Source organism: Notechis scutatus, chromosome Z (assembly GCF_049901735.1).
Source record: "Notechis scutatus isolate UNSWTSFEM ecotype Mainland chromosome Z, rNotScu1.2, whole genome shotgun sequence".
Classification (NCBI taxonomy): domain Eukaryota; kingdom Metazoa; phylum Chordata; class Lepidosauria; order Squamata; family Elapidae; genus Notechis; species Notechis scutatus.
Window position 1 is genome coordinate 103909585 of NC_142025.1, and position 20642 is coordinate 103930226.

Below are 20642 nucleotides of genomic sequence, written 5' to 3' on the forward strand. Positions count from 1 at the left end.
CAAATAATCCAGGATATCCAAGATTTAGGACTGGGTTCATGTTTAAAAATAGCCTGACCAAATTGGCCACTGTTTGCTTTTCCCCTACACTGACTTATCAGTGGCAAAAAACCATAAAGGCGCTTTTTCCAATTTTCTGCAATGGTCTATAATGATCCCCAACTCAGAAAAGTTGAAACATGGTGGGAAATAGAAAATTATAACTGCAAGCCAGGAACCAGACTCAAACATCAGGGCAAGTGGACACTGGGAATCACTGAAAAGAATGTGGGATGGTATAAAGCTAGCATACAGCAAACCACTTGCATATCCCTAGGGACCTTGTCTGTATCCTCTATTCCCTTCCCCTCCAAAGACAGCATTATATTCTCAAGCCAGAATCGGGGGATCCTATATTTTAATGAAATTATTTTCTTATTTTCTCAACTAATTTGTTTCCACCATTTGGTGAGCACTAAATTTTAAGTCGTTTTAGGCAGGGTTGTCTATGGGCAGTGGTGGGTGATATTATTTCAAAAAAGTCAAAAATGGCCATATCCATGCAATCAGAACCGCTCCTTTTTTACGGATGTGTTTTAAAAGATCGGGGCATTGATCACATGATTATGGTGACCATTTTGACTTTTCTTTTTTACTCCCTGAAGAAAGCCATGCAAGGTTGAAAAGAGAGACAGAGAGAATAAAATTACCTTTTATAAAGAGAGAGAGGAAAAAACCCTCTACTTTTTTTTTTCCACAAGTGAGAGAAGACCCATTTTTGAACAAGAGGAATTCTATCAAGATACTTAGGGTCTGACGAAGTTTACAATATAGCTTTGTTAACTAAGGTGAGTTTAGCTTTCACATCCAGTATTAGTTCTGCTATTGAACTAAACTGATGAATGAGTTGCCAGCACTGAAAGTGAGATACTGTTCAAAAGGTGAGCAAAATTACTCCAACTGCTCCTTTTTCTTCACTGCAGCATTCAGAAGCTGTAACCAAACTACCAGGAGAATCAGTTGGCAAAACTCTTGCCATTGCCTCCCCAAATTCCCAATTCAGGGCATTGCTTTTTTTTATTTCTGCCTGGTTTTCTGTGTTACTGTTCCAAGTATCGATAGTGAAGAACATTGCAAACACTTGGTTATAGCCAAGGGTCTCCCCTCTTGTCTCAAAAACACACATTAATGGATGCAAAGACACCTACAGAGAATCTCTGTATCCCATAAAGTTTATATTTGCAAATAAAACCAGTAAATTACATTAGTTGCTCTGCACAGGCATTGAAGGCAGAGTCAGGACCTCCAGCCCAGAATAACGGATTTGGTAGAGGATATAAAGGAAGTTCTGTGTTGGTGGTGGTGTGTGTGTGTGGTGGTGGGGGGGGGGGGAGAAAAGACAGAGACAAAGAGAGAGACAGAGAGAGAACATGTGAGGCAGATCTGCCTGAATGCCATAAGGTAATAATCTTAGGCAACACAGGATTAAATACATTCATTTCAAAAGAATCTGCCCACAGCATGAGGTACAGTTCCTTTCAGGAAGGAAGGTACCAAAGAGGAAGAAGGTCTAGGAATCCTGGGTTCCAAAGACATCTGGAGATAGAATGAAGGTGGAACAAAATGCCAGTTTTCCCAGGGTAGGTGGAATTAAGTCAAAACAAACATCAAATGTCAACCCAAGCTAGATTCTAGAGTATGAATCTAATATGACTGTGATGAAGGAGCAAAGAGAAGCATCTAGCAGGATAGGAATCCATCCTCCCAGCATAGGAAGAGAGATGAACAGGTTCAATGGAGATGAGGAACCTTTAAAATAGGTGTTGGCCATGGGTGCCCCCCTCACAACCACTTTTGTAGCCTCCATACTTGGGAACTGAGCTGAACCTTGCAAAGAAGAGCCCAGCAGGAATCTCAAGCATGCAGTGGAATTCTAATAGAATTGGAAGCCACCCCTCTGCACTCAGGAGCCAAAATGTGTTCTTACCAGTGTTCTTGTAGGCTGAAGTTGAATAATTGATTCTGGATTATGTGGCCTCTCTCCAGCAATAACAAAAAAATAAAGATGTGTTATGTATATATAGATATAGATATAGATATATTTGCATGTGTGTGGGGAAATGGATTGTATGTTAGTGGAATCTATTATACATTACACCTGGATGCTACAGGGCCAGGTGTTGGCTTGTGGGGAGGACAGAATGATCACCTTTTGAGATTTACAGGAGAAGATTAAAATGATGGAAGGGAACGTACCGACTCTCTTCTCCACAGCCTCTTTCTCCACCCAGCAATCACAATAAAATTCAAAACACAACCCTGTCAAATGCAGGCATTATCACCACCCCACCACCCCCACCCCCAATAATCATCCCAGGGAATGGATCCCTGAATCACAAAGTCAACATCACATACTTCATTTCAATACATTAAGGCAAAAGGACTCAATGCTGTAGTTCTCAATGCTTCAAGGATCAGTCCAATAACCCCCTTCTTCACTCCACCTCAGAGGACCATAAGTTCTGCTTGCCCCCACAGCCAAACCCAAGTAACATTTGGAGGAAATAAAAATTTTCTAGGCAGTTCCTCAAACAACTTTTTCAAATGTGCGAGGCCTCACTTGGTATTCATACGAGGACTAGAATCTTGACTAGTATTTTCTCTTAATGAAATAGCCAGACTTTTCAAAACCTGGGGAAAGCTTGACCTGTGCCCCTAAAGGAACCCTATCTCCCACTTTCAGGAATACTTCATGTTTTAAGCTACTGCCTCCATACATAGTATGGGAGATGGGAGGCAACTTTTATGAAGTTCCAGTGATTCTAGAGGGGAAAAAAAACTTGAGATGACAGGAGCAGCATTCTTTGGCCAAAAATGCCCCTGCGGAAGTCACAAATAAGCTGGGCCTGTAATTCTTTTTGCCCTTCTTTTTAGGCAATGCAGAAAATTCCTCATTTCCCCAAGAACACAAGAATGGCTACTTCATCCTTTTGAAAACAGGAGTCCTCTGGTCCCACGTTTAGTCCATTCAAACACCATCAGTACATGCCTTCTTCTAGCTTCTCCCCATCTTTATAATTCTTTTTTGCTAGACATTTATACCCCCACACCACCCAGCATTCATTTTCCTGCCAAACCACCTGCTCCACATTTCCAGTTACCAGTTCTCTTTTCCAGGGATCTGAGAAGTTTGACCTTTCCTCAGATTTTTCATCCCTTTCCATTCTTAGCAAATGCAAGAACCTTGCTCCCAAACCAACGCCCCAAAAGTCTCTTTCCCAGAACTGGACTGTGAGCACATGTGGGCCACCCATGCAAGAAGCTGAGAACCGCAGCATAAGACTCCTCGCCTGAAACTGAAGAGACCAGTACTTTCCTGTCTCTCAATAACATCATTTATGGAAGACATTCTAAAGTTTGTTTCATTTTGCTCCCTCACTGGGGCCTGTGGATGAGAAGGGCCGGTGCGACCAGTCCGACAAGACAAGAGCCCTTTACTTTTGAGAAGAGTAAGAAGAAAAGATGGTCGCATAAAGGTGCAATGCCGGCAGCACGTCATTAGCCACACAGTGGGGAAGGGGAGAGGGAGCTATCACCACGTGGCACTAAAGTGTGGCATCAGTGGCTGCTGGACTGTGGAGGGGCAGGCAACCACATGCCTGGACCCAAGCAATGAGGCCACAAGATATGGAGCTGTGGCTTTTGGAGGCACAATAGAAATAGCCACATGGCATGTTCAAAATGTGGCAGCAAAAGGGTGACCCACAGGAGGTGCATGTGGGTGGGACAGTGATGTGGCAAGAGGCAGCCTGAGGAGGAGGCACAAAGAGCTACAGGGCAGTGCCCTGCCATCAGAAGGGTTAACCCGGCCATGCAAATTAATTGATGCCTCCACTCAAAATATCCTGCAGACCAGTCCAACATCACTCAGTGTTGTTGTATATCTTTGCCTAAACGGACCAGGCCATTATTTTGTCAGTATGAGTTTCACCCCTTTCATCTTGTCTCTCATATCAACATGGTGGCTGGCTCCCTTCCCACCTCATTCCGTGGTCTAGTTATTCCTATTGGTGGTTTCTAGTCTTTCTAAGGATTTCTGCCACCTCTCTACATACGTTTGAGGCCTTCAGAGTGCAGACCCAGCTTCCTTCTCCTTTATAGGCTGCAGGGAGCCACGCAGTATCTCAGAAAAACTGCTCATATAGATTTTGCAATCCCATATTTTTTCCCAAACTAGGCACAGGGCAAGAGTGCTTGCTAAAAACAGGTGCTTCCTCCTGGAGATACAAGCTCTTGCAACCTTGCCCGCACTTTTTGAGCATCATCCTTGCCCTGCATTTTCCAACAAGGGCCACAAGTTCCTCTTGTTTAATAAAAGCAAAGCTGACACTTTTATGGTTTGGTGAATATCCTGGCTGCCCATATAAACGTTTATTTGCAGAGGGGGCCTACCACCAGTTTGGATTTTTTTTTTTTTTGCATGCCTGGGTTAATTGTGTGATCATGAACAGAAAAGGGTACATTGCTGGTCTCAACAGGTGTCAGATGTGCAAGTTACCCAACATGATGGAAATGGGTATGTACACGCCAAGATCCACATGTTACACAAATATGGCGTGGCTACGCCATGTTCTTAATGATGGTGGAAAGGACTTTGCTGTCTGACACAAAAATAGTTTTCAAGGAGCAAGAATAGGCCAGCTATGTGGCCCAGATGTGATAGGGTGGTGGCGGCAGCTAGTGGTAAGAGTCACAGCATTAGTGAGGTGCTGAAATGGGGCTGCCACAAGGCCTATAGCCATGGAATGAGTCCTGCAGACTTCTCCATAGCTCACAATATCTGGCATAAGGATTGGGAAGGTAAGCAAGTGAAGAGAGGTACACCTGCTCCCACTAAGCAACCTACTAAGGATCCCAGCAAAGAGCAGGAGCAAGAACCCTCTTTATCTGAACCGTATATTTCAAAAAAGCTGCCCATTGCTGGATCCTGGCATTGGCCCTCTGCGTATGGAGGGAGGGGGGACAATTCTGGAACAGCTCCACTCCCCCAATACACTGGAATCTTTTTCTTTGGCAGCTCAGCATATGGGAGGGGGAAGGGATACTTCCATCATAGTACACATGTGGTCAATATATAAGATTCCCGCCCCATTCCCACTCCAAGTTTGGGTTGGTAGTAGGAAAAACATGATAATATGGAAGGAGACCAGAGTGGGAGAATTTATCCCTTTCCTACATTCTGTCCCTTTCCAGCTTCTTTTGTCTTTGCTACAATCTGGAGCTAGAATGTTGCCACAGATACTCCACAGGTAGAAGAACGTAAGAGATGTTTCCCTTCAAACTTAGTTGGAGAAATACTCAAATGCACATCTCCATATTTGGAAGTACAGAAACATGAGTCATGTGCAAATGGAAGCGATTCTGAAATGAAAGTAATATGAAGCCTGTTGCTGAACCTGAGAATGCAAGTGGAGCAGGGGCACAAGAGCATGGAAGCATAACATGCATGGACTAAACCACAAGATATATGAAGGAACAGTATTTGCACACTGTTATGGTCAGGATTGTGTGTACTCTGTGGTAGAAAGAGATGGGGCAAGGAAGAGCCATTTATTTAGTTCAATATTATGTACTGAGCGCCCTACGTTTGTCCGTTAATGAGCCCTATAATACACAAGCATCAAATACAATCAAGTTTCCTAAAAATATAGGCTTGAGATTCAAGTGGTCTCTCTGAAAAATATTAATCATATTAACAGGAAGTGATTGGTAGTGTCTGAGATTATTATAGAACAGAATAACAGAGTTGGAAGGGACCTTGGAGGTCTTCTAGTCCAACCCCTTGCCTAAGCAGGAAACCCTACACCACTTCAGACAAATGGTTGTCCAACATCTTTTCCAGTGTTGGAGCATTCACAACTTCTGGAGGCAAGTTGTTCAACTGATTAATTGTTGTGTCAAGAAATTTCTCCCTAGTTCTAAGTTGCTTCTCTCCTTGATTAGCTTCTTGTCCTGCCTTCTGGTGCATTTTTTATAGGCAAGCCAATATGCCTCTGATTAGTGATCACCACACAAAGTATCAAGAATGCCTTTGAAATGCAGATTACATTCTACCTTTATACTAGATCTTATACTAGTGAAGATCTAGGATATGGTCCTTCAGCTGAAACATGTAGTCATTTAAATGCACAATATTTTATGGGAACCAACCCACCTTCTTCGGCTTAACTATAAGATTACAGTAAAAAAAATAATTTCACAAGGTTTTGGCGACATTAGCAAAGGAATGTGCCATTTCCTTTTATGTAGCTTTTACCCACAAAGTCAGCACGTTCAATCTCTTCCCAACAGAATCAGAACATAAAGGACTGTCCCACCCATTTGAAGTGTCTTGCAAATGGCCATGTTTGTGGAATATTAACATGTGCTGTTCCCTGTTTTTCTTATCCTACTGAAATAATTTGGGACAGGTGGATCACAGGGACTACCCCATATGCACCACTGTTGCTCGGATCTTTCCTTTATAATAATGCTGGCATTAGTCTCTGCAATGATGCCAATTCTAAGCAATCCTAGCTATAGAATTTCATCAGTACTGATCTAGAGTGCAGCCTCTCAAAAAGGTCAAGACCACTTTCTTTTGTCAACACAGCGATAGCCTCCATTTATAGGCAATGCATGCCCAGCAAACAACAGCTATATTGTTATGCCTGGGTTTAGTACTATCAAAAATATTTCCCCTCTTCCCAAAAAGGTCACATGCAATGAGCCAGAACTGTGCGACTGTGGAGTGGAAGACACGCCATGGATTAGAAGCAGGGATGTCAAAATCCAATCGCATTGCGGACCGTATCTTGATGTTTTTTGCTTTTGCGGAGCAGGGGTGGGTATAGTCTATGGGCTGTATCCAGTCTAGTTTGACAGGCCTGAATTAGAGTCACAGCAGTGTGCCTACTTTGAACAAGTATTTCATCTTATTTTAAGTTAAGCTTGATTCTTGGTGACTTCATGGACATTGTCTATGCCATTTTCTTGGCAACAGTAACATTGTGAAATTGCTTTCTTCTGGGATGGGTGATATACCAGTGTAGTCTACTGTCTTGGTATCTTCTGAAGGAGCCCCATTTATCTACCAATGTGGCTTATCTTCCTATTCCAAAGTCAGCCAGGTGTTGCTATTAAGGCTCATCATCCCACATCCATTCTCTATTTCCAATGAAAATTCAGAAAGCAAGTTTCTAGCAGTTAATAATTACAGTATTTATCAAAAAAAGACATTAAATTTAAGACATCCTTCCTGGACAAAACGTAGGTAGGGAGAGAGGGAGGGGAAAAAAATCCTGTGCAATGCCCACCTTCCCTTTCTTGTCTATCTAGGCTGTTCTCCCTACCCATCAATAAATGCTTGCATATGACCAATTTGTATATGCATACACATGTATGAAGGTAGATATTATATAAATATCTACAAAAGCCATATCCCCAAACTGGCCAACATAAGACTCAACAACTATCTGTGAACTTACACTCAATTTGCATAAACCAACTATTTTCGCACAGAAACAGAGATTCCCTTTCCTTCTTCCAGCAGAAACAGCCAAAACGAAAGTAACAGTAACACGGAAGAGGGTAAGAATAAACTTGATGGAGAAGGCAAAAGAGGAAGAGGTAACTGAAGTAGAAAAAGGTGAAAACAGAAAAGTAGGAACAAAAGCAAAAATAAGGCAATGAGATAACTGAACAGAGATGAAAAAGAGAAAAGCCCAATTTTGGCATCACTAATAAGGTTGAAGCTCACCCGATGAACTCAAGTGATGGCTTATCTTCCAAGGCACCCATACTTTTCAGTAGCTATTTCTAGAAATTCTTTTTATCTAATATGAAGAGCCCATTCCAATTCACAGGTAATTATCGGGAGGAGGAACCCAATCTTCCTACCAAGTAAGTATGGCACTTGAATGATCTGAGGTCCTCCCCAAAGAATACTTTGCAAAGTAAGGAAATATATGGAAATTTCATTTTCTTGTAGCAGGTCTCTTTTTTTTCTTTTTAAAGGCAGAGTACTTAACAATCCTGGTAATTGTGGAGATGTACAGAGCAAGCTGTTACATGGCTGAATGAATTGATGTGCAAATAGCAGTTGCTACATAAGGGCCATCAGCAACAACAGAAAGGATGAGGGATGGGGGGGCAGGTAGAAGCTGTTGCACTACTGAATGGCTAGTACCAGCCATCTGACTGGAAAAGCTGGTGGCTATGCTGATGGAGAATGAAGAGCAAGTGTATGTGTACAGCTATAAACACATACACACACACACACACACACACACACCTGGAAAGTGATGATATGCAGGTTAAGGGTTCATACACTCATGTCAGTGCTGTTGTGCTGGATATATGAAATGAATAAATTGCTACATGGCAACGCAACAGAGAAAAGTGCACACCCGTGAGGGTGCCCAGGCAGGCTTTGGTGAGCTTATCCAAGATCCCCCACTCTACCCTCACCCCCCACAGGGTCTCTTTTCACCACTTTCCCTGTGCCCGGCCCCGCAGCTGCAACCCTTCCACCTCTTTGTTCTCCCCATGGTGGAGGTCCATTGTACATTCAGGCAAGAGGTTCCCCGGGGCAGGGCAAATTCCCCCATCACCTCTCCAGAAAGAACTTGAGGGCACGGGCGATGTTCATGCGATGCCCAACTCGCGTCACGCCCAGGTCAATGAAATCTTCCTTGGTGAGGGAAGGCAGATGAGATCCATCGATTTCGTTGTCCAGGAAACGATCACGGTGTTCCCCCAGCTTCAGGTACTCCAGCCAGTCAGCCACATCGTATTTAGTCCAGAAAGGCAACGGCTTGGAGCCGAACGGCTTGTCCGTAGCTGGAGGCAGGAAGTGGGTTGGGGACAGAGAACGGCTGCCTGAAGGAAAGCTAGGGAAGGGATGTTCACCCCCAGAAGTGGGTGAACCACGGAGATCAAAGACGCCAGTATAGATGGGCACAGAAGGCAGGATGGGAAGAGAGGAAGGCCTTGGGGTGGGGCTAATCTTGTGCTCACTGGGCAGGGCAGCTGGACTCGGGGCCCGTCGCAGGGCAGGACGGATGTCAAAGTCCACACTTTTGGGATGCTTGCCCTGGGGGGACTTAGGCCAGTTGTGAAAAAGACTGCTTACAGGTTTGGAGGAAATCAGTGATGGGGATGTCTCATCTGGGAGCCTGCAGGGAAAGAAGACAAGGAAGGTGAGATGGTTATCATTTACTAGGTTCCCTGTTGGAAGAGAGTAGTAATCCTTAATCTAGCAGGAGTTTCCAATTAATTTACTTCTATGATCTTTTACTAACATATTTCTCCAAGGTAGACTTCGGGTTATTGTGGATACAATTTTTAAACACCCTAATATTCAATAACAATAATAGATCCATTAATGTTAATCTTTTTTATATTATCTCAAAGATGGGGCAATTCAGTTCCAATGTTGGAATTACTACTGAAGAAATCTCTGGCTAGGAATTCTAGGGATCCAATCCGAACACACCTGAAGGGTGCCATTATGAAGAAACCCTTCCTTGTTGCTAACTTGGGAGAAATCTGTGGGAAAATCTGGAATCAGTGGCAGATACAGATCACTGCTGCAAAAAAAAAAATGTAACATGATCGTACGTTACTGGAACAAGTGCTTTATAGTCATTGATGGATTAAAGAATACCATTGCAATGGAAAAGAAATTAGCTGAGGCAAGAAACCCATACCAAACATGCCTCAATTGCGATACAGAAAATAGTACGGCATTGGAGGAACTTCATTGTATTTTCCCAGCACTGAAGTGATTGTGGATGAAGGAAATAATACAGCAAATGAGATTTTATGATATAATTGTGTTGAATGGAAAGAAGAGATCCCGTGTCCACATCAATCATGTGTGTTGATAGGTGTATGGATGCATGCAGTATCTACAGCATAGTTGTTTCTCAACTATGCAGCTTTCCGATATGTGGACTTCAGCTCTCAGAATTCTCCAGCCAGTTACATTACCCAGGGAATCTTGGGAATTGAAGTCCACATATCTGAAAGCTGCCATGATTGAGAAACACTGACCTACAGCATAACATCTACTTTAAATGAGCAGAAAAAGTCACAAGCAGCTTTAATAACAAAAGAGATGAATTTGGGCTAGGAAATTCCATGATATAAAAGAACAAACATGTAAGGATAAGCCCATAATCAGCAAGTAAGTGATAGAAAAATTAGTTACTGGATCTCTTCCATTACCCATTCTTTTTCTAAAAAACCAAGAAGGTCAAGAATTTGACCTTCCAAAATGCATTCGGATTTATGAATCTGAGGCTGTGCAGGAAAGACCGAAAGCCTGCTATCTTCTACCAGTTTAGGACAACAACTGTTATCGTCTTTCCTTGGAAGTTGGAGGCAATATATCAGATTACCATCAGGCTGGGCCCTTTCTTCCTAGGAATCCTGAAACATTCGTTATGATGGCTTGCACCTTATTCATCTTCCCCTAAGCTTTAGCTTCAGAACAGAGAGTTGATTATTTTTTAAAATTGTTTTTCCCCCTAAAATCCATTTGGTATGGTTAAGAACTTTTCCTTTTGTGTTTATGCACAATACAGTTCCCCTCTTTGCCTCTCCCAGCTGTTAGGCTGACTGAGACTACAGAAGTACCTCTTTTCTCCTTCATCCCTCCCTGTGGACTATTGGGCTCACTGAGCGTTCCAAGTAAAGAGGAAGGTGAAAAGTAAAATATCTTGCATGAAACACTGAGTTGGTTCTGATGACAATACTTAGCCAAATTCAGACCTGGAATGGATGGAAGTACACTTCAGAATGTGGTCTAATCCTTTGCAATGCAAGTTTCGTGGCAAGCATGAAAGAGGATTCAGCAGGCATATATGGTGGAATGGCATTAACTTGTGAAACTCCATAGGACAAAAGATATCTATTTCGACTGCCTTAAAGGGTATGAGGCAAATCCCTGAAGTATAAGGCTAGAAAAGGCTATGAGTCACACTGGCTAAACAGCACTAAATATTGACTACTGGGGAACAGAAGTAAGGAGACATAGTATCTTCATATCCTATTCTTGGAACTTTACGGTAAGAGGAACTTCCAGAATTTGGGAGTTGAATTTCACAACTTAATTGAACTCCATTCCATCAGCTGAGGTGGATAGATTTTTGTTTTTACAAGTTAATATTCCTCCCAAACAAATGTGAAAACCACTACACTGGAAATCATCTTCTGACACAGATCTCACCTCCAAGAAGGAAACCCTGCCGCTACTGACACATGCATGCAAATGTTTGTTTGTAGCACACAGCTCGCGTATCTTCTGATCCACTACAGCTAATGCAGCTATGCATAAAACTGATCAAGATTGCAACATGTTTTCTAAGTTACATATGCACAGAAAACAAAGGTGATTTGTGGACAATGGATTACTTTCAGTTTTGGTGCTCAAGAACCCGCAAGTTTTGGCATACCTGACCAATCTTTCAAGAAATCAGGAATTTGGAAAAAAGTTTTGCATATTATCACAAAGTTATGGTGGCACAAGGAGCTGCCTTTAAAATGAAAATCCCAAACTTATTTTCCATTTCTATCTTCGACACACAAAAAAGAAATCTCCAAAAGGAATCACAGGTAATCCTCACTTAGCAACTGTTTGAAATTATGATGGACCCCTTCCTCCCAAAAAGTATTTACAATCCAATGCTAAGTTCTGATGTCCATCTTCCACTTCCCTGCAGATCCTACATGACTGCATTTTAGGCACTTGACAAGTGGCCTTCATTTGCCGCTGTTTGTAGCATCTAACGGTCACATGATTGCATTTTATTATTTATTTATTTATTTTCACCACAATCCAGCATTTACTTCTGGCAAAAAAAGCACCCATTGTGAACAATGGTTCACTTAACAACCACATTCGTTTAATGATTGTTGCAAATAAAAATAAAGCATAGAATAAGGTTGATCAAGTACCTGCTTAACCACTGGCACAATTTATGACTGTTATTCCAAGGCTCAATCACAATTGTAAGTCAAAGACTACCAGTATCGGGCATAATATTTTTTCCCTTCAGTAATGTAAATGACTGAACCATAGAATTCATTTTACCTTTTTAAAAGTATACAAATACAAAAGTGATTTCTATTTAACTGAAAGATTCCTGGCACATTTCTTCATATCTAGAGTTTTTTAATGCTATATAGCTAGAGTTTTTTTTAAGGGTATGCCATAGAGCAGGTATGTCAAACTCAAGACCCAGGGGCCGGATCCAGCCTGAGGGGCCACCCTGGAAACAGCGAAGGACCGCAGTGCCTCTGCCGGTGAAAACAGAACTCCATTTTCACTAGCAGAGGGTTGCAGGAGGCCATCGCAGTCGAAAACAGAGCTCGGGATATAGTTTTCGCTGGCAGAGCAGTTGGACCACCACAGGGGTCCCCGACACAAGGGACATCAAGCTGACCCCGCCCATCCTGGCCACGCCCACCTTGGCCCCCCGAGGTCAAACCCAATCCTGATGCAGCCCTCAATGAAATCGAGTTTGACACCCCTGCCATAGAGTTTGTGACTTCATTATCTGTAGATAGTTAGCAGCTTGCAAATTCCAAAACCTAACATTTGGGTGAAATCCTTATCGTCCGTCAGAAGGCACCTTTGCCTAAATATGTCCATGTGCAGACAATAAAAAAGCTGTGAACACATACATATAGGGGGACTTTATAAATACATACATGCATTGGTAATCAAGCCATTTTGGACATGAGTGCTTGATCGTGCCCATAATGGCCATGTATGCCTAAGAACTCGAAATCTATACTGTCCTGTGCATAACAGCAACCAGAGAAATGCACGAATTGTTCAGCATGTGCACATAGCTGTAAGCCAGAGGTGTACACCAAACATATGTATGAAGTACCATAAGTAGGCACTGCTATTTGGACATGAAGTATGAATTGCTTTGCATGTGGCACAATCTTGCCTTGTGCTGCCAGCATATCAAATGATGTAATGGTAATCAAAAAAAAAAAGCAAACAGAAAACAACAGAAATCATAACCAAGCAAGCACTGACGGGAGAATGAGAAAAGGAGACAAACCCAACTGAAACACGAGATGCAGCATGCACGGGGCTGGCTTCCTGCTTCCTGTTCCTCCTCCTCCTCCTCCTGCTCCAGTCGACTAATACCTTTGCCTCTGCAGGGAGCTGGGTCTCTCGGAACCAAAAGGAGCCACAGCATCAGGTGGTCGTGACCACGACACCCCGCCCATCTGCTGCAACTTGGTGCTCAGCTCACTAATGATGCTAGCTTTCACGGTAGACATGGCCGATGCCTTAGGCTCTTCCCACGGCAGTGGAGATTTCTGCGGCAGCTCTTTGCCAGGCTCAACAGCTGCTGGCTGCTGGTGGTAGGGAGGAGCAGGTGTGAGGGCAAACATGTTTTCAGTACATGCTGAAACTGAGATGGTGGAGCTGGTAGGGGTAGCCACTGGCAAGCGGCCTGGAAACGGCCGGGAGCGTAGTTTGGTCTGCAGTGGACTCTTGTCTATGCTTCCACCACCGCCACCACCTACGCCACTACCACTGCTGCTGCTCCCCCCAAAAGCCTGACCATCCAAGTAGGTGATGTAAGTGTCCAAGAGTTCTGTGCCCTCCCCAGACATGCTGGACAGCGTTGAGACGCTGCTGATAGTCTCTAAGTGATGATCACTGCTACTTCGACTGTCCACCTCCTCAATTCCTGAATCGGTTACTGCTTCAGGTGCTTCTGCTGCTGGGATGGCAATGGATGAGACAACAGAAGAGAAGTTGACATGAGGAGATTCCTTGGTTTCTGCTGTACCAGCTTGGGTCAAGGTGGCCACCTCACTGTCATAGGAGGTGAGGCTGGATGCTGTAGAATCTAAGGTGGCAGATGGAGCAGCCGGAGGGGCTATTGCTGGGGGCAGTTCACTAGCAGCTTTGGGGGGAGATTCAGGTTTATCAAAGCTATTGGAGAACTCAAGGGGTGGAGGAAGTGGCTCTGAGAAGACAAATTCATCATCCACGTCAATGGAAGGGGCAGGTGGGGGCAGCACCAACAGCGGGAGCCCATTCTCTTCTGCCACTCGCTCCACTGGTGGAGCGGCCACTTCAACTTTCCCACTCTCCTGGCTGCTCTCTTCCTCCTCCTCCTCTTCCTCTTCTGCTGGGCGGCAGTTCTCCACAAAACGCACATGTAGCTCCAGCTTCTCTCCTTCTTCAGGCCGTTTTTCCCAAGGAGTTGATCTAGCTGAGGTGGGAGGGGGCTGCTGCTCAGGTTGGGGGCCCTCCTGCTCCTTCCGGGATGATGCAGACAGCTGGTGATGAGTCTGCTGCTCTGATGTCTCCCAGAGGCGCAAGATGGAACTGCCGGGGGACTCGGGAGTTTTAGGGCCTCCCCAAACCGGGGAGAGGATGGGCGCGAGTGCCTCTCTTCGCGGCTCTCTTGTTGAGACTGAGACTCCTTTAAAGCCCGCTCACGTGCAACTAAAGCAAGTCCCAAGGGGGATCCAGGATCTAAAATCTTGCCAGTCAGTGGGTGAATGAGAGGAGTTGAATGGGGCTGGAGCTGTGGCAAGAAACTTGAACACACAGAAGTGAAGGCACTGGTAGTGCTGGCTCCATATGTTTTAGCGCTGCGAGACTGAAGATAACTAGGGCTGCTCCCACTCCCACTGCCAAAGCCAGAAGCCATGTTTAGCTGAATGTATGGCTCACTGGAAAACATACCTTCGTCGATGGATTTGGAATGGCGGAGACGGGGAACAGACATCTGCTGGGACTCATCATCTGGTTGCTCAGTGGAGAGGAAGAGGGCAGACTTGCGGCGAGCCTCACTGTACCATTCACGGTCTCGCCGGGCTGCCCCAACTAGGGCTGCTCCAAACTGACTGGTGAAATCCATGCTGTTATGAAGCTGGAGTGATGGGACAGGCACCACGGGCTCTGGTTGAGTCTCTGCCTCCATGCTGCTTCCCTGGCTACTACGCCCACTGCTACTGGTTGAAGGAGCTTTAATTATGATGGTGGGTATTGGGATGGAGCTTTTTTCGGACTGTGTGGATGACTGAGATGGTAAAGATGATGCTTGCATCTGGGAAGAAGGGGTACCCTGCTGCTGGCGCTGCTCATCCTCCACTTTGGTCTGCTTGACCAGTGGACCTTTGCGGCGCATGGGCTTGGTGGGAACATACATGGCGGTGCTGGTTGCCCGAGGGGGCAAATTATAATATCGCAGGTCAGGGGTGTGGCCCCTCCACCCACGTGCTGTGGACCCTTCAGCTCCTTGCTCAGACTCTTGGCGGTAAAGAGACATTTTGTCACGGACACGAGAAGGTGGCTCATACGGTGGCTCCTGATGAAGAGAAGTGGAGTACAGCTTGGCCTCAGTGCTGGGATTGAAGGTGGAGCGGGCTGAGGGAGTAACTCGGCCAGATGCAGAGGGTGACGTACTGCTGTATGGTGGATCAGGAGGGGAGGTGGTTGGAGGTGGGGGAATGTCTTCGGAACCAGGGACCGAAAGGCTGCGGCTGAATTTCATAACAGGGGGAGCGAGGTAGGGCTTCTCATCCTCAGCTGCTCCTGCAGAGGGAAGGAATGTTACCATCACTGCATCCAGCTAGCAGAGGTTATTTCTTCTCTCCTTTCTCAGCTCTTCCTTATTTATTTGGATGTGATATTGGCATATTTCACATTTACTATAATCTAATCCCATAGGAATGTTTTCTTTTACTGATTGTTATTGTCCCCAAGCCATAAAAATGTTTTTCATGCTAACCCACCAGATGATAAATAGTTAAGACTATTCTGTGAAAATTGCTGTTTCATAGATAAATGGCCATGCTTAATTGGACTGGAGCAGCAGCACATTTTTTTTTTGGCTCACTCTGGCCACAGAATGGGAATTGGTTAGTGGGTCTCCATCAAACATACGTACAACTTACACATGTTCATGAATCCATAGGCAAAGAAATTTTCCCCCCCTTTCTTCTCTTCTGTAGTGATGTCAGTGTTTCTGAGGAAAATGACTACCAGCTTAATGAAGTAAGAACTGCCGATTTTCTAGGAAGCCCTGTTTCTGCAAAACCAGTGACCACAGACTTTTTTTCATTATCAAAACCAGTGTCATATGGTCTAGCTTCTGTCTGAGAGGGCTCCATGGACACCAAACCTTTAGGAAGAGACTAATTTCCTGAGTTCTAGGTTCCTGCAAGGCCTAATAAGCACACAGCTCAGTACAAATAAGCCCACTCATTACAAGGGGGAAAATGTCAGGCAATCTGTCCTCCACACTGAAAGGACTCTGGCTACTAACCCCCCCTCCCCCCGCTTCCCAAAAAGGAAGTTCCAGGAAATTGGCAGTAGATGAAATACGGTTAAATCAGACAAATAAGAAAGGGAGAATGCCTGTGGCAGGCGAAAAGATCTTATAAGTCTTCCTAAATTTCTTTTCCAAGCTCAAATGTAGTTCTTATTCATACCCTCCACACCCAATCTCACCAATAGATTTCTGGCGAAGCATCATGCCAGGGGGATGGCTACTTGGTAAGTATGATGGACGCTCATAACTGGCCTGACCCAGACGGTGTTGTTCAAAACTGGGCTGAAACAAAAAGAAAAAAAAACAAGAGAAAAGAAAGCCAAGAACTGGTAAGATGAAATGATAAAATATTTATGGGAATTAGGAAATGCCGTGCTCATAATTTCTTTTAATAGTAGTGAATTCAATTGTCCAATGTTGCAGACATAATCCTTGCCCACTCCCTGGATGCCAATCTCAAAAAAAAAAAGAAAAGAAAAGAAAAGAAAAGAAGAGTAATAAAGCCCATTTGGAAACAATGGCTAAACTCTTCAATCAGAGCACTGTCATTAGAAGAATGAATATAGTGCTATGTTTTCTTACACATCCCCAATATAAAATCATTGCAATAAATGCTTTCAAATAATGTCAACAATTCTTACTTTATTAGCATTGCTTACTAACATTAACAACTAATTTACATATTTATAACATCCTTTCCAAGATGTCAAGAGTTTTGTATATGTTCTCCTTCTTCTCTATCTTACTTTTATAGCAGGTTGTTGAAGCAAACTTGACTAAGAGAATGTGAGTAACAGAGGTCCACAAAATACATTTTGTGATTGAGTAGAGATCTGAACATGAATTCTCTACAACAAAGGTAGTTCAATGGGCTAACAGTTACTGAATTCAATCTCCCTCCCTCCCTCCCTCCTCTTAAATAGTCAATCTTCCATCTAAAAAAGATTCTAATTTGGAGAACTGAACTAGACCTCACAACTTTCTCATGAACACAGCTGCAGTACCAAACAATCTCTTTCTAAAATTAAAGGGCATTTTGGTACCTTTTTGGCATAATATAGATGGCTAACAGAAGCCCCAAGTTGAAATACTTTCAGATATTAACAAGAGTTTGGACCTGAACAATTAAAAGCAATCAGCCCTAACCCCCGGCTTTGTTCTTGCAGATATTGCACAATTTTGACTGGCATGCACAAAACTCTGCCTCTCTCTAACAGCAACTTCTCGCACACCTTTCCAATTATAGTCAATTCAACATCTGAAGTAATCCATGTTAGAAATACAAACTGCTTTTTAAGACAAGGCAAAATCACTGACATCCTACCAAATTCTATGTTCAATGGAGTCTAGCTGAGCTTTTTTCAACCCAGCACAGATCCTTTTCAGAGACCCAGTGACATTAAAAACCACTACTGCATCATAGCATTTGCGAATAAAGAATTCCTCAAAATGTACAGTCGGTATTAAGTGGCAGCACCTGATCAGAGGCTGCTTCCAAGGGCATTCAAACAATAATGACAATGGATGGCAACGGGCAGATCTTCTCTTGCTCATTTGGCATGTATCCACAAAGCTTTATTCAGTTGCCTGGTACATTTAGTTTGAGGAATTATTTATTTACGAGTGTATAGGAAAATATATTTAAATAATTTGTTGTGTCTACACCCACACAAAGATCAGAATGATACAAGCCATGATATTCCCTATGATACTCTATGGATGCAAAAATTGGCCCTTGAAGAAAGAGGATAGAAAGAATACCGTCTTTTTAAAATTTGCTACTGGAGAGAACATTATGGACTGCCAAGAAGTCAAGACAAATAGATGATCAAGCAAATCAACCCAGTGTTCTCACTCGAGGCAGGCTCAAATCATTCTACTTCAAACATATTATGTAAAGTTCTAGTTCCCTGGAGAAGGCTCTAATGCTGGGAAAGGTGGAAGGAAAGGAAAGAAGGAGATTAGCCAGCAGCAAGGTGGATGGAATAATGACAGTGGAAATGGATGCATTTTTGCAAGACATAAAAAAACCAAGTTAGAGGCACATTGTTATGGAGAAAAAAATTGTCTATATGGTCGCTAAGAACTGACGCTGATTTATTTGCCACAAAATGTCAGTGTATGCCTATCTATGTACTTAGGCATATACATATAAGTCTCAATGCTCAGAAATCAGAGAAGAGTTTCCTGTAAAAACTGCAACAGCAAAACATTTTGAAGAACTAAAAATAAGTGTCAGCAAGCTGAACTAATCTTTATGGGTACATACCTAAGAAGGCAACCTGAGAAATCTGTCCTGTTGTCACACAATACCTCCTTTGGTTGAGTGCCCTCAAGATATATTACTTGATGGTTCAGTGCCTGGAGCTTATAAGTTGAAGATATATATTTAACATAATGCACGCCTTCCTCTCTTGATTTTTAATCAATATATTGACAAAATGAGAAGAAAAAGGGGACAAGCCATGGTAGAAGAGGAACTGTGGGAGCAGCAAAACAGGTAGTAGTAGGTGACAGTGCTGCCAAACAAGTGTGGGAAAAAAAATTGGAGAAAAAATGCCTAAGGAGCAAACTAACAATCCCCTCAAATTTTACAGGGCTGTGTAATATTAAATTTAAAATATATATTTTTTTAAAAGTGTTTGATTTGAAATTTAAACCTTTGCTCTGAAGAAAAAAAATACAAGCAACTGCTAAAAGGAATATGTCTTAGCTCTATTTTTTTCACTCATCATAGCAGAATTTCAAAGCAATTAAAAAAACCCAACACAACACAAGATCACATCTTTTTCAGGTCCATGTTCTTGACTAAGACAGAGAGCAGATAATTAAATGCTTGAAATATGATTCAGGAATGCTTTGGACTTCACATGTACAAATAACCTTCTCCTATTTAAGTATGCCCAGTTTTTTTTCAGCTTCTACACAACCTAAGAATTTGCTGCATTAAATTATATTAAAGATATCTGCTTAAATATAAAGCAACCCTCCAAACCATTTTCAAAATGGTGTAACCATTCTCACCCCCACCCTCCAATAGAAAACACCTCATGGCCCAGTGAAAACCCGGTATCTTCCACAGGGTACCGCTTGAGTGTCCATCTTACCTCAGAGGAAAAATAATTCTTTGCAGTGCCCCGTGTCTTCCCCAAGGAAGGAAGCCCTCCACTTCCACACCCATCCCCAACACTAATTGTCTGTTGAGCTGCTGCCAGAATCTCATCTAATTTATCTGCAAAAAAGAGGAAAGTCATCATAAGAGGGCATTATAGCCAGCGCTTTAATTGTCAGTCCTCCTTTTTTTAAGCTGCTACTTAACAGACTCTATACAACTTTGGTTCCTTTTCTCCATCTAAAAATTTAAATCTATGTGAAGTAAGCAGACTTCACTCCCATGTGATCTGTTATTATTTATAATTATTAGAACCCCCAGGTCCTATTGATATATTTTAAACATTGAAGGAAAAAGTACATATTCAAGGTCTGGATAAGTTTAAAAGAATCTGGCTAAATTTAAATTAGGGGCTAAACAAACAAGGCTGTTTGTCTCAACCATTGTTTAGTAAAATTAGGGCTATGCGTGGCTCTATCTATGAAGCTCTACTCGCCTTCCTTTGCTAACCAAATGATCAGCTGTAAGGTAGGTAGCAGAGGAACAAATCATTACTTCCTGGAGCCCTCATGGATTCATGGAAGAAGACTATTTGCATTCACCTCTGAATACTTGCAGGAAAAATAGCTGTTTACTAACAGCTATTAGCAGTAGAGAACATGGTGATCTGGGAAGTGAAGGAAGGAAGGAGGATCAGGTTAAAAGCTCTCTGTTCTCTTCAGCAATCCCACATTGTATGTACAAAAGCATACAACAGAATGGATGTACAAGAATGAAAGAGAACACTCAAGGACATTTAAGGTAGAAGATGTGGGGGAGAGGTGTCCCAGACTCATTCACCTTTTTGGTTCCTGAAATGTTAATGGGAAAATGGTGTGGCCTCCAACATGCCACCCATCCCTGGTATAAATAAAAAGGATTACAGTATTAGAAATTTAGTTTGTAGTCCAAATGAACAGATAAAATAGACCATAAATATTCCTAGTACAGGATGACAGATATTACATGGACACAATTGACATATCTGATGAAAGTTCTACATGTGGCCAAACCATTATAACATCTTGCCAAATAAGGCTTCCATCTTGCAAGTATTTATACAAGAAAGAATTGTGCCTGCTATAAAAAATACTGTGTTCTAGAAAGTTCCAATGATGAACACATTTCCTGTCAGCCCGCTTTGCAAT

At 42.9% G+C, this 20642-nt stretch overlaps 1 protein-coding gene across 1 annotated transcript in view; it reads right to left on the minus strand.

Moving 5' to 3' along the window:
- Nucleotides 1-6220: 6220 nt before the first annotated feature.
- The window catches only part of SHANK1 (SH3 and multiple ankyrin repeat domains 1), a 94778-nt gene continuing 80356 nt past the window's right edge, over nt 6221-20642 (minus strand). Inside the window, 5 exon segments of the mRNA XM_087948156.1 lie at nt 6221-9194; nt 13190-14417; nt 14420-15604; nt 16523-16625; nt 19451-19575. Of these exon segments, the coding sequence (XP_087804282.1) occupies nt 8627-9194; nt 13190-14417; nt 14420-15604; nt 16523-16625; nt 19451-19575 (3209 nt within the window). The 3' untranslated portion in view covers nt 6221-8626.